This window comes from Salminus brasiliensis, chromosome 23 (assembly GCF_030463535.1).
Source record: "Salminus brasiliensis chromosome 23, fSalBra1.hap2, whole genome shotgun sequence".
Taxonomy (NCBI): domain Eukaryota; kingdom Metazoa; phylum Chordata; class Actinopteri; order Characiformes; family Bryconidae; genus Salminus; species Salminus brasiliensis.
In genome coordinates this window covers 8,419,552-8,432,976 of record NC_132900.1, presented here as the reverse complement: position 1 = coordinate 8,432,976, position 13,425 = coordinate 8,419,552, and the positions used below count along the sequence as shown (strand labels likewise).

Below are 13,425 nucleotides of genomic sequence, written 5' to 3'. Positions count from 1 at the left end.
AACACATCCACGCTGTGCTGGCTGGACTGGGGGACGTCCAGGAGAAACCTGGAACCAAGCTTTGTTATTCAGACTAGCTCACAAGATCTCAACTACTTTCTTGAACATGAGAAATTCCTTACTACTGTATTTATGTTTACCTGCATCCGTTGTAATGTGATCTTCAGAATCAGAATCAGAATGTCTTTATTTCACCAAGTATGTTACACATACAAGGAATTCGTCTTGGTGAGAGCAACATGTATGACAAGTAACAAAAAACACAGAACAACTAAACTAAAGGACTAAACTAAAGGAAAATGACACTAAATTGCTGAGAGAAATTGTCCTAAATAATGCGCTCTGTAAGGGTGGGCAATATGATGATATTTGATAAAAATCATGATTTCATATTGTGAAATCATGCACATATAATGCACATTTTGAATATAAATCATTTTAGTAATTTTAAGAATCTGTGAAATTGTCTTTAAATACCATGATAACATGTTCAGGTGTCTACAACTGTAAAACTCTATTTTCTATACAGACAATATGAGTGCCTTATACTTTGCCTTATAGTAGCATGTTAATGTTTCCATTCTCAGTTTATTTGAGAACGCTATATTACAAAACATAACCTCTGGAACAAAAGCTGTGCTTTATATAATCCTGATCCACCACTCAAATTAATATGTGATACTAACACAGTAGCTAAAGGCTAACATGAAAGTCACATTATAACAGATATATCAGAATTTACTAGAAGTCATTATGACCAAAATAAATACAAACCCATGTTACATGGTGTATTGCCCACTTAGCAATTTTGACACTAGCTTTAGTGACTTTTCAGATCCCTCTAGAAAGAAAGAAAGAAAAAAAAAAAAAAAAAAAAAAAGAAACGACAAATCCAGCCACTTTTTGAACAAACATACAGCTACTCCCCACAGAAGAAAAATGGCAATCCTGCCATTGAGCACAGCGATGCGAGAGCATGTCAAATACCATCTGACACTAGGCAGCATGTAAATACGATGTCATGAGATCAAAAATATGCAGATTAGAGCACTGCATTATCCATCATCTAGCAACATTTAGTGACTTTTCAGCAGGTTTTTTCCTCTGGGACAAATTGGCAACACTGGTTGCATGTTGTCAATAGAGTAAGTACAGTCTTTGAACATGTACAGACATGCTAGGCAGATAAATGGTTTATTGCATTAAGACACATCAAAAAAAAAAAAAAATTCTATTGACTCCCTGGTAATGCCACAGTCACTCGTGCCCGGAGGGGGAACCAGAGACCAAAAGATACCTCAAAGTCAGTATGAATACCTAGACACAATACACTACACTTGTCACGCACTGTCCAGATACTCTTGGAAGAGATGGGTCTTCAGTCAGCGTTTAAAGACAGCAAGCGACTCAGACACCTTTTGGACACTCCTTTGGTTCTAGGACAGAAAAATGTCTGGACACTTGTCTTCCAGTATTGATAGTACTGCGTAATACTGTGAGTCCTAGGTACTGGGAGGGAATTGGGACTTAAAACTGGGAAGAAAATGGATACAATTTTAAAAACCTGCCTCTAGTGTTTAAGGTCAATGATCTGCATCCTTAAAGCTGTGCTAAAAAGGCACATGTTTGCAGCTGTTATTCTTTAGGGAGGAAACAACACTGTCAGGCTGAGGATGAATTAAGGAGCGAAAATGCACTCAGCCGGACGATGGAGCAACACACTCTTCAGTTCCAGACAGGACATAGCACAGCACAGAGGACTTCATAAATCTAAATGCTTACACACAGCTAAGAGGGGAGAGGGTGGGGTGAGGGAGAGAGCGAGAACGAGAGAGAGAGGGGGGGTGTTTTATATAACTATAAATAGATATGCCACATCATAAGCAGTTACCAATGATAAATTCAGTACACATATATATTAATGCAGTTTACTCATAGTTCAATGCTGTCAAAATTGGGACCCCTCAGAACTGCGAGAGTATGTCAGTTCACAGACTGATTGGTAATGGCATCAAAATAGCAACTAACTATAGACAAGATCGGATAATGAAGCCAGTGGTATTGTTTATTTATTATTATTATTATAATGAGTTTCTTTTGCATGTTTTTTTAATAAAGTAGAGACACTTTATAACCTTTTTTGATTATTATTTATTTATTTTTCCTCCCTTGTGGAACTATCTACTGGAATCGAGATGGGCGACATTTATTTATTTAAGCTAAATCTGATTGGACCCGACATTAGATGGGTCCAATTTAGCCCCGTCAACTTAAATCCAACAGAAGAAAACTGCAGTAAAATCTCTCCACAGTAAAGACCAACGTCATACCAACGTTTTTCTCTGCCAGTTGAGAGTAAATCCATCACAATTATAGATAATAGTTAATAATGAAAAAGAATCATTAAAATGAATAAACAGAGGCTTTAAAGGTTCTTGGCTTGGATGTATGCTACACAGAGCTTTCCTGAAATTGAAAAACTTGTCAGAACAAAGAAGAACAGACTTGTTGTCATTTTCTTCTGCAACAAAGTGCAAAACTGAAGGAAGAATGGACTTAATCCTCACACTTTATCCCTTTGTCAGGATGTCAAAAGTCAGATCAGAACTCAAACCCTTCAGCTCTTCTAACCCCTTTGAGCCAGAAGACTTTTAAGCTTTTAAGACAGGAAGCGAAAGCCAAGGAAGTGAGCAGGTATCCATACTAGGATAACATCTAACCCTAGCTGACCGGCTGTACCAACTCTTCGGCTAGCTAACTGCACGGTGCAAAGACAAGAACAGCAGCACTTTCTGCTAACATTTGGAAATGGTTTACAGCATCTTGTTACAGTGTGAAAAACAAAGCTAGCCTATGCTACAAGGTCTCTGTGTGAGCTGTCATTCTACATCACTGTAACCAACCAATCAGAGCAGATCTTTATATCATTCATAAGCCCACAGTGTTTCATTTTAAGGTCAGAATAAATAACAGGGTTGTAAAACTGGATCTGAGTCCAAAAGATACCTCAAGCCTGATGCTGCCAAAGTCAGTTCTGATGCAGTCAAAGTTTGTTCCTTCCCTTTGGTCCTAGGACAGAAAAATGTCTGGTCACTTGTCTTCCAGTACTGATAGTACTGCGTGATACTGCGAGTCCTAGGTACTGGGAGGGAATTGGGACTACAATTTTAAAAACCTGCCTCTAGTGTTTAACCCTCAGAGCAGATCTTTATATCATTCATAAGCCCACAGTGTTTCATTTTAAGGTCAAATAACAGGGTTGTAAAACTGGATCTGTGCATTTATTGCCTTAACTGAAGACACATACTCTGTTTATACATCAGAGAACCACCTAAAGCACCTAACAGTAATAATAATAAGTGCATTCTATGGCACCTTTAAGATAACCTGTTCTTCATACCTACAAAGACAATTTGGTGAATCTTGGATTATAAGTACTAAATGGTTACAATATGTGAAGGTTTTTTAACCTCCGACATCATATGCAGGCCAACACTTCATTAACATTAACTTCACAGGTCCTAAACCAGAACCCTGTGGGACTCCAGAAGATATGCCAACCTAAATGGCTACCAAATAATTCCTAAGGGTTTCTGTAATGGGACTAATAACTGAATTGTACACTTAGTGTTTAAAATATTAAACTTTTTTTAAAGGTTTATAATGCTTCCATTTTCAATTATTATTTAAAAGCACTTCGTTCATGATTTATCTGCAAAAAAAACGTTTTTGGCAAAGAACTCTCTGCCCCATTGCACAATTCAAAAGTAAAAGCAAACCTAACATTACTCAGAAAGGCAAGAAGCCTCCAAGCATAGTGTGTGCTCAAACTGTGAAATCCGACACATCCATCCCAAACCAGGGCTCACCGTTTCTCGTCCTTGAAGCCCTCACAACAATCTCCCTCTTTTTCTGACCCTTTACATCACATTTCTTTCTTTTCTGTTCTCCTAAAGCTTTCAATGACCCTGTTCTCCTCCTCCTTCATCTCCATCTCAGATTAGCTCGTATTTCTCCCCCATGTCTTTATCTACTGTCAAATTATTTCCCCCCCGCATCATCCTGACGCCTCACTTCTCTCTGCACTCTTCTACCTCCCCCATTTACCAGCACATCTCTCCATCTCTCCCCCTTTCTCCCGCTGTTCCTGCCGCTGCTGTAATTCCCCCTCTGTGGCCTGTGGTTTTGTTCATGCATTCTGAGCACTCAGTAGAGCTGCAGAGAGAGACGATTAGCTGATTAAACCACAGCACGGCCCGCCAATGCTGACGCCCCAATGAATCTCTGTGGAAAACATAAAAAAAGGAAAAAGCAGAGTCATCAGTGTGGGGTGTGTCAGGGCTAGGGCAACCCACGTGTTGAAAAGGCTCAGATTTCTACTTGACAAGGTCTCAGGCATTAATTAGCAAATTAGGCCTGAAGAGCATCACCAATTATGATTAGGAAATCCGCTGAATTAAATTCCCAACCTGTAGAAAGTCTTGCTTTATAGCTTTATAGTTTCATAACTTGCTAACTGGCTTGCTTGAAACAACAGCCCTGCAACACACAACTGATGTGTGAGGTTGAACTGGGTGTGTTAGGCCAACAACAGACACATATAGCAATCACAAAACAAACAAACATACACACACACACACACACACAAACACACACACACAAACACACAAACAGGGAGGGGCTAAAGCTGCAATTTGTTTATGGTGTAAATGATCCTGAGCTTTGTGGCAGCAGTACGGATGCTGGGATGAGGAAAGCCTGGGCGTTGCTGAAGCAGATGAAAGAGAATGGAGCTGTAATGAGTGAGAACAGACAGGCGAATCAACCCTGAATGAAAGCACGGCATCAAAGAGGAGGAAGGAAAAAAGCTTGATAAGATCCTGAGGCCAATTTCACAGAACGACATAAGGCTTTGGGCCAGGGCTGTGTATGGAGCCAGGGCATGTGAGTGGAGCAGGGGCATATGTCGGTGTAGGTCAGGGGAGGTATCTGGGACAATAACTTAATTTTCTGCACATACTGCTTTTTATATAGACACCGAAGTCATATGAGAGGACATCTGTCATTAATAACAAATGGATTCCACTGGGACAGCCAGTTCATTACCGCCAAGATTTTCTGTTTCAAACTGTGGCTGAATCTGTATGACAGACGCAAGCATTAGCACAACAACAGTGTTCATTTTTCTCCTATGAAGTGCTGTGAACTATTGCTTAGTTAAAATAAAGGTTTTTGTATAGTCACAACATAATATTATGACTTCATCATAAAAAAAAATACACAAAACACACAAAACTATTGGACAGTCCTATAACTGCATAGTAACAAGCTGATTGGTCGGCCCATTATATAATTCTCTTTTTTTTTTTTTCTTTTTGTAATAGTTGCACATTTTCACCAACGTTAACTATTAAAGATTTTAAATGTGGTGCTGCTGTTTATATTGTGTCATTCATTCTTTTTTCTACATTTAAGTATTGCAATTAGAACTAAAACAGCACTCTAAAAGCTTCATAAAGGTCTCGTTGGTGTTTCCAAACAAATCCCAGAAGTCTCATTCTCAGAATAATCCCTAAAACAACAGTATTTATGGGCAATAATTAAATCATATTTTTAACTACGTTTGTCACTGCAGTTCAAAATACATCCAGTAGGCGGCAGCAGCAATGTAAAAGTCAGCAGTGCTGATGGCGCAAATGAACTGAAATCAGCCATGTTAAACATTTGTTATCTGATGCTAAAAGGTTAAGCATAAAATGTTTACCATCTAGTTTATCCAGCGGTATTAAGCAAGATACTAGTTTAGCAAACTTTCCCATACTTAAGAAATAAGCTCACATGGCACGCATATAACAGCGAGCCACAACAAACACACGCTCAGGTTACAAAAGCAAGAACAACAACAAATCTCCCACATGTGCAGATTTCTTAACCACTAAACCGCACAGCGCTAAAGGAGGCTTTGCGTGATCAAGGCAAAGCTCATTACCAGCCTGCAGAGTGGGAAATGAGCTTTTCACACCCGCACTGGTGAGATTCTCAAGCTAAATAAAAGCCATTACTCCATAGAGAGGTGCAGACTTTGACGGCACAGGTTTGAAGATGAGTTTTCATTTCAAATGTACAAAAATAATTTAAGGGTCCATATAATGGGAAAATAATCTACATTTTTCATGTATGTAAACATTAAAAAACTCACAACATAAAAAAAACACACACACACACACATATATATAAATAATATACATATATATATATATATATATATATATATATATATATATATATATATATATATATATATATATATATATATATATATATGTATTTTTTATATCATTATATCTATATATGATAAAGATACACACTCTACACACACACTCTAAAAAGCAGTATATACAGCGTCTGTAGGTAATTACACGCATAATATTTCCAGACGTATTATAAGGCAGTCAATCAGAACAATACATTTAAATATATTTATCTTGCATATATGCACAGTAACCAAAAATTATAATAATAAAGGGATAATGGATAAAGAATAGCTGGAAATGGTCTTACAGAAAAGAAAATTACTTTTTGAAAACACAGTATCCCAACTACAGTATCCAATACAGGCCCATTAAAATCTGGTCCAGTAAATTGGACTTTGCTAGATCCTTTTAGCAATGATGGAATTTCAGACTGGACCTAAAAATGCAAACAGGAAATAAAAACATTGTAACCAAAAATATTTAATGAGGAAACCAAGCTGCAAAAACAGCTCATTTGAATTCCTTGTTTTTATGATCTCAGAAAAACTGACACCTGTTTAGCTATATTAATTTAGCCCTGCCCATTCATTTGAAGTTACAAGAGGTAATTCAGTCTAGACTACTTTTCAAATAAAGAACAATGCAAGATTCCAATATAAGGGAAAAATGTGGCTTGAAATGGTCAGTTAAAAATTCATTTCGACTGTTGTTGACGTGTAAACTAACAAAACACAAGCAGACCTCTGAGAAATGGTCAAATACAATAAAGTACAGCGTCCCGCCCTTTAAAATAGACTGTTTTAAACTGGTCCAAATAAATTGGGCTTTGCCAGTTTGCCCAGTTGAAATGAAAATATCAGAAATTGTGGTAGAGTGGTAGAGTTTGGTGTGTTTTGACAGACTCTGCATGTGTACAGAAGGTGCACCCAAATAAAGGCCAACGCTAATGGGTGTTACTGCTAGTGCTGCTGTTATTGTTCTTTTGGCCTTGCATTTTACAAAACGGGCAGCAAAACGAGACACGTCCACTAATATTTGGCCTTGTCTGAGCAGACAGGTAAACACAGACTTCCTTCAACACTCTCCAACCAGCACAAGAACAAAGACAAGGCTGAGGAGTGGGGCTACTGACAGTAGGCAAACCTACCCCCCACACCACTCTCCTCAATCCACAGCAAGTCTTAACAAGCCACCCTGATTCACTCTTTCATAATGTGCTAACACACACACACACACACACACACACACACACACCATCTACAAACAGGTGCAGGAATGTGTAGCCACATGCCAAACAAGACGAGTGTATATACTTATACCTGCTTGACCGAATGACCAACTGAAATCATACACCAGCATGATTTCACCCTGAGTGGTCAGTAACCATTAGTCTGGTCAGGCCGACAGAACCGCATGCAGGGAGATGTAATGCAGACCAGTTCTTTTTTTACATAGGCCTGGAGTGCACTGATAGACATAGTGTGTGTGGATCAGAAGTGTCTGTTAGAGAACACAGCAGTAAAAACAAAGGATCTTTAGGAGATTTGAGAAGCATCTGAGCCACAGTGTGAACACATCCGTCTCTCCAAGACAAGCAAAACTCCTCCCAGTCCAACCCAAACACCAGTAATGATTGCTGCAGAATAAGTGCATTTGCCAAACAAGTATCTGAAATTGTGTCAATAAACTGAACTTTGCCTGAACGTCAAGAATAAAGTGCCGATCTACAGTTGTTTTAGCATTTGAAGACAGCAAGGGACACCCTAAGAAGTTTGTTCCACCACTTTGGTACCAGGACAGAATAAAGTCTGGATGCCTGTCTTTCATGCATCTTGAGGGATGCTGGATCAAGCAGATCTGTACTGAAACTTGAAGGGGTCTTGGTACGGATAAGGTTTTGACCATTGGCATCAAGTACGGAGGGGCTGGTCCATTTTTGGCTTTGTAGGCCCGGGTCAGGGTTTTGAATCTGAGGCTGCAGCCACAAGAAGCCAGTGAGGAGAACACAGCAGAGGAGTTGAACGTGGCTGAAATTAGAAATAATAAAGACAATAAAGTCATTCCACCACATTCTGGATCAGCTGCAAGGGCCTTATGGTACGCCAAAAGGAAGACCAGCCAGAAAACAGCTACGGTAGTCAAGTCTTGAAATGATAATAAAATGAGACTAAACAGGCACCTGGGTGGTCTCCCTAGAAAGAAAATGTCAAGCTCTCCTGACGCTGTAAAGGAGAAATCTGTATGGTTGAGGTAGGTTTGCAACAGGAGTCAAGAATGACATGATCTTTGGTCACCAAAGCTTCTCAAAAAAGGCTGTAGGCCACTCTGAGGCTTTAGCATGTTGCATTAGCCTGATGATATGATATATGATGGTATATGATGATATACTTTGGTTGGACTTCGTTTACACTCTCTCCACAAATGCGCACTGGCTTAGTTTTGTGTATGCATTGCTGTACATAGGCAACAGCCTAATAACATGCACCCCTCCCCAAAACAACAACCTGCCTGACCATTTTGGCACGAACACATCTGTTACAACCTATCTGCTACTTATCAAGTCCTTCCCGAGCTGAAGTGGGTGTGTTAGAAAAACAAATTCAGGACCAGACTTGAGAACCACAGCTCATCCAAGTAAAGCACAAAATATTATTTTCACTTACAAAAAAAAAAGTTTCACTTTTAATGAGCTTTCTCTTTTTCCAACTCAAGGGAACTCCAGGAAAGCTTGTGGCTGCTAGCCAGTGGTGCTTGCATGGTACCCCCATTGTTATATAAGAGCTCTTATAGGGGTCCATTTAGACCATACAAAGATAACATTCATGACTTACAATGCTTACAATGCCAGGAATCTCATTTCCATTAAAAACATCTGAATTTGAGAGATAGATGACGAGGATGATGAGGACTCATTTGATTACTCGCTGCCCTGCTCTGGATCCTCACTGCACATGACCGTTTACCTGCATGGACTTTCACATTTCATGGATATTTGCCACATCACATTTGCCACAGCTCTTCATTCACTATTTTTGTGTCCATTTATATTCTCTGTGTTCTCCCCTTTTGAGTCTTGGCTCCTCTCAAAGTTTCTTCCTCTCAATCTGAGGGAGTTGTTCCTTGCCACTGTCACCCTTGGCTTGCTCTAAAGAGGCTCTGACCTGGATCTGGATCTCTGTAAAGCTGCTTCGTGGCAACATTCGTAAAGAACAGAACCATATAAATAAATCTGAATTGAATTGAATTGACTGCTAATTAACTCCTGAAGCTTCAGACACATGAAATGATTATGCTCCTAAAATATATCCACTTATCCATGTTAACCATGCAGAGCGGGACTGCCTTCCAGAGCTTAGAACATACCTATTTTATGGGCAGGCAATGCTGCGGCATTGGTAGATTGCTTAACCTAGTATTCAGGCAAGGAATGTGGCAGATGCATGTGATGACGAAGACACTTTCACCTACTCCAGACTATCGCTTGCTAAATGTAATCTCAGCGTTTCCCAAACCAGTCCATGGGGATCCTAGACAGTCCATGTTTTTGTTCTGTCTCAGATCATAACTCAGCTGTACCATATGAATGATTCTTGGATTAGCTCAGGTGTTTTGGAAGCTGGGACACAGCAAAAGACTGTGTCTCTGTTGTATCATGGGGGGCTGTATTTGAATGACTTTGACTAATATGAAAAACAGGCACGAGATGCTCAAACTTGAGGAGAACGTCTGATAAGTGGGTCGGATCAGGTCAGATCATTTTCTCACCACAAACAAACCACTCCAGAGTTCGTTTGGGATCGGACATAGTCCGACCCCTCTCAAGGGACTCGAGGTGGTTGTGCGATTACTGGTATGAAAAAAAAGGTTGCAAATGAGAGAACAAATTTCTATGTTTCATAACTGTGTCAAGCAGCATTAGCCATAACAGATACTGTTTATCAGGCTTTTTATGTAGCAGTTCGGGGTTATAGACCCCAAACACATCCATGAAGTACTCAAAAAGTGCAATGTGATGCAACAATGCGACATGGCTCACCTTTAATTATGGGTTAACCCATTGTAGAATTTTATAAAATGATTAGACATCGCTACATGATTATTTAACCCATTATATAATCAGTATAGAAGTATTAGACAGCGCTACAGGAGTATTTAACCCATTATAGATCAGTATAGAAGTATTAGACAGCGCTACAGGAGTATTTAACCCATTATAGATCAGTATAGAAGTATTAGACAGCGCTACAGGAGTATTTAACCCATTATAGATCAGTATAGAAGTATTAGACAGCGCTACAGGAGTATTTAACCCATTATAGATCAGTATAGAAGTATTAAGCAGCACTACATGATTATTTAACCCATTATAGATCAGTATAGAAGTATTAAGCAGCACTACATGATTATTTAACCCATTATAGATCAGTATAGAAGTATTAGACAGCGCTACAGGAGTATTTAACCCATTATAGATCAGTATAGAAGTATTAGACAGCGCTACATGATTATATAACCCATTATAGATCAGTATAGAAGTATTAGACAGCGCTACAGGAGTATTTAACCCATTATAGATCAGTATAGAAGTATTAGACAGCGCTACATGATTATATAACCCATTATAGATCAGTATAGAAGTATTAGACAGCACTACATGATTATATAACCCATTATAGATCAGTATAGAAGTATTAGACAGCGCTACAGGAGTATTTAACCCATTATAGATCAGTATAGAAGTATTAGACAGCGCTACATGATTATATAACCCATTATAGATCAGTATAGAAGTATTAGACAGCACTACATGATTATATAACCCATTATAGATCAGTATAGAAGTATTAGACAGCACTACATGATTATATAACCCATTATAGATCAGTATAGAAGTATTAGACAGCACTACATGATTATATAACCCATTATAGATCAGTATAGAAGTATTAGACAGCGCTACAGGAGTATTTAACCCATTATAGATCAGTATAGAAGTATTAGACAGCGCTACAGGAGTATATAACCCATTATAGATCAGTATAGAAGTATTAAGCAGCACTACATGATTATATAACCCATTATAGATCAGTATAGAAGTATTAGACAGCGCTACAGGAGTATTTAACCCATTATAGATCAGTATAGAAGTATTAGACAGCGCTACAGGAGTATTTAACCCATTATAGATCAGTATAGAAGTATTAGACAGCGCTACAGGAGTATTTAACCCATTACAGATCAGTATAGAAGTATTAGACAGCGCTACAGGAGTATTTAACCCATTATAGATCAGTATAGAAGTATTAGACAGCGCTACATGATTATATAACCCATTATATATCAGTATAGAAGTATTAGACAGCGCTACAGGAGTATTTAACCCATTATAGATCAGTATAGAAGTATTAGACAGCGCTACAGGAGTATTTAACCCATTATAGATCAGTATAGAAGTATTAGACAGCACTACATGATTATATAACTCATTATAGATCAGTATAGAAGTATTAGACAGCACTACATGATTATATAACCCATTATAGATCAGTATAGAAGTATTAGACAGCACTACATGATTATATAACCCATTATAGATCAGTATAGAAGTATTAGACAGCACTACATGATTATATAACCCATTATAGATCAGTATAGAAGTATTAGACAGCGCTACAGGAGTATTTAACCCATTATAGATCAGTATAGAAGTATTAGACAGTGCTACAGGAGTATTACACAACACTGTAGAAGCATTTCACAGTATGTAACTCATTAAAGATTGTTACTGAAGTATTATTTTAGCACTACTGGAGTATTTAGAGTATAAAGTATTTAACCCATTATAGGCCGTTACAGAAATATTATACAGCCCTACAGGAGTATCTGAAGTAAATGAATAGATCAGTATAACAGCATTACAGGAGTGTTTAGTGTAGTAGTATTACCCATTGTAGATGATTATACAAGTGGTATGAAGCACTACATGAGCATTTAACCCATTATAGACTGTTATACTATAACTATTAAACAGCCCAACATGTGCATTCAATAAAGACTAATACCCACAGCAGAGTTTAGAGAAGCGTTCAAGAGTTCAGTTATACAGAACTGAACCCATTATAGATTAGTATGGATGTAGTAGACAGCCCCACACTCAGAACCTTTAAGGGTTCTTGCCTTTTCCCTGCAGCTCAGTTTAGACAGGGGTGAATGTTGTGGCTCCTTCTGTTCGCCAACCTGTTCAGATTAATAGGTGACACTGATGTCGGCCATATTGACAAGCCTCTCAAACTCACCAACCAATACACACAGGACGTCCACCAGGATGAAGATCTTCTTCTTCTTTAACTCCATCATGTCTGAGCAGCTGTCCTCCTCCCACACACACACACACACACACACACTCTCTGTGTTTCTGTCCGGAACGACAGCTCCTCTCCCCTCAGCTCAGCTCAGCTCTGCTCAGCTCTGGGAAAACGAGGAAAAGCGACAACTGGGCGCGCGAGTTCTTCCGGATCCTCCGCTGCTCCTTTACCTGAGCACTGATTTCAGGAACGTCGCTTCTCTCACACACACACACACACACACACACACACACACTCACACACACACTCTCACACAGCCCGGGTTTAGCTGTTTGCACTCAGTGCGAGTGAGTGTGTGAGAGGTCTGTTAACATTTGCTCACAGGGTCGCCTCTGGAGCGCTGCAGGATTCCCACGCGGAAACGGACAGTGGGGAATTCTCCAGGAAACACTCTTGTCTCACGCTGTTGCAGGCGGTGATATACACACACTCACTCACACACTCTCTCTCTCTCTCTCTCTCTCTCTCTCTCTCACACAGAGTGTGTCTGTGCGGTAGCTGCTTCACCTCAGCTGCGCTCAGCACTGTGAGGAGCGGAGTCTCGCCTACTCAGGGCTGACGTCACGGGCTCGCGCTCATTCCTGCTGCCCCTCCAAAACCCCAAACACACACTCCGCTTTCAGACTGCGAGCACAAATCTTACTATTAGTAAAATAAATATTAAAGTAAAATAAAATAAAAAATATGTAGGATATGATAATATGTAAACAAAGCCATGTAGAGTGGTCTGGTGGGAAATGCTCAGTTCTGGCTATAAATGAGAGTCTGAAGCATTTCATCGAAAAATGTCCTCCCAAAAAGTTCTT

General features: G+C 39.2%; 1 protein-coding gene across 3 annotated transcripts in view; it reads right to left on the bottom strand.

Annotated features, from left to right (window-relative positions):
- plpp2a (phospholipid phosphatase 2a) overlaps positions 1-13,136 on the bottom strand; it is a 37,092-nt gene extending 23,956 nt beyond the window's left edge. For 2 of the 3 annotated variants that reach the window (XM_072669239.1, XM_072669241.1), the window contains exon 1: positions 12,551-13,136. In XM_072669239.1, coding sequence (XP_072525340.1) covers positions 12,551-12,611 — 61 coding nt within the window. In that variant the 5' untranslated portion in view covers positions 12,612-13,136. Of the gene's footprint in view, positions 1-3,006; positions 3,038-12,550 lie in introns of those variants that run through there. The other variant, XM_072669240.1, reaches the window with a different exon arrangement.
- Between the last annotated feature and the right edge of the window lie 289 nt (positions 13,137-13,425).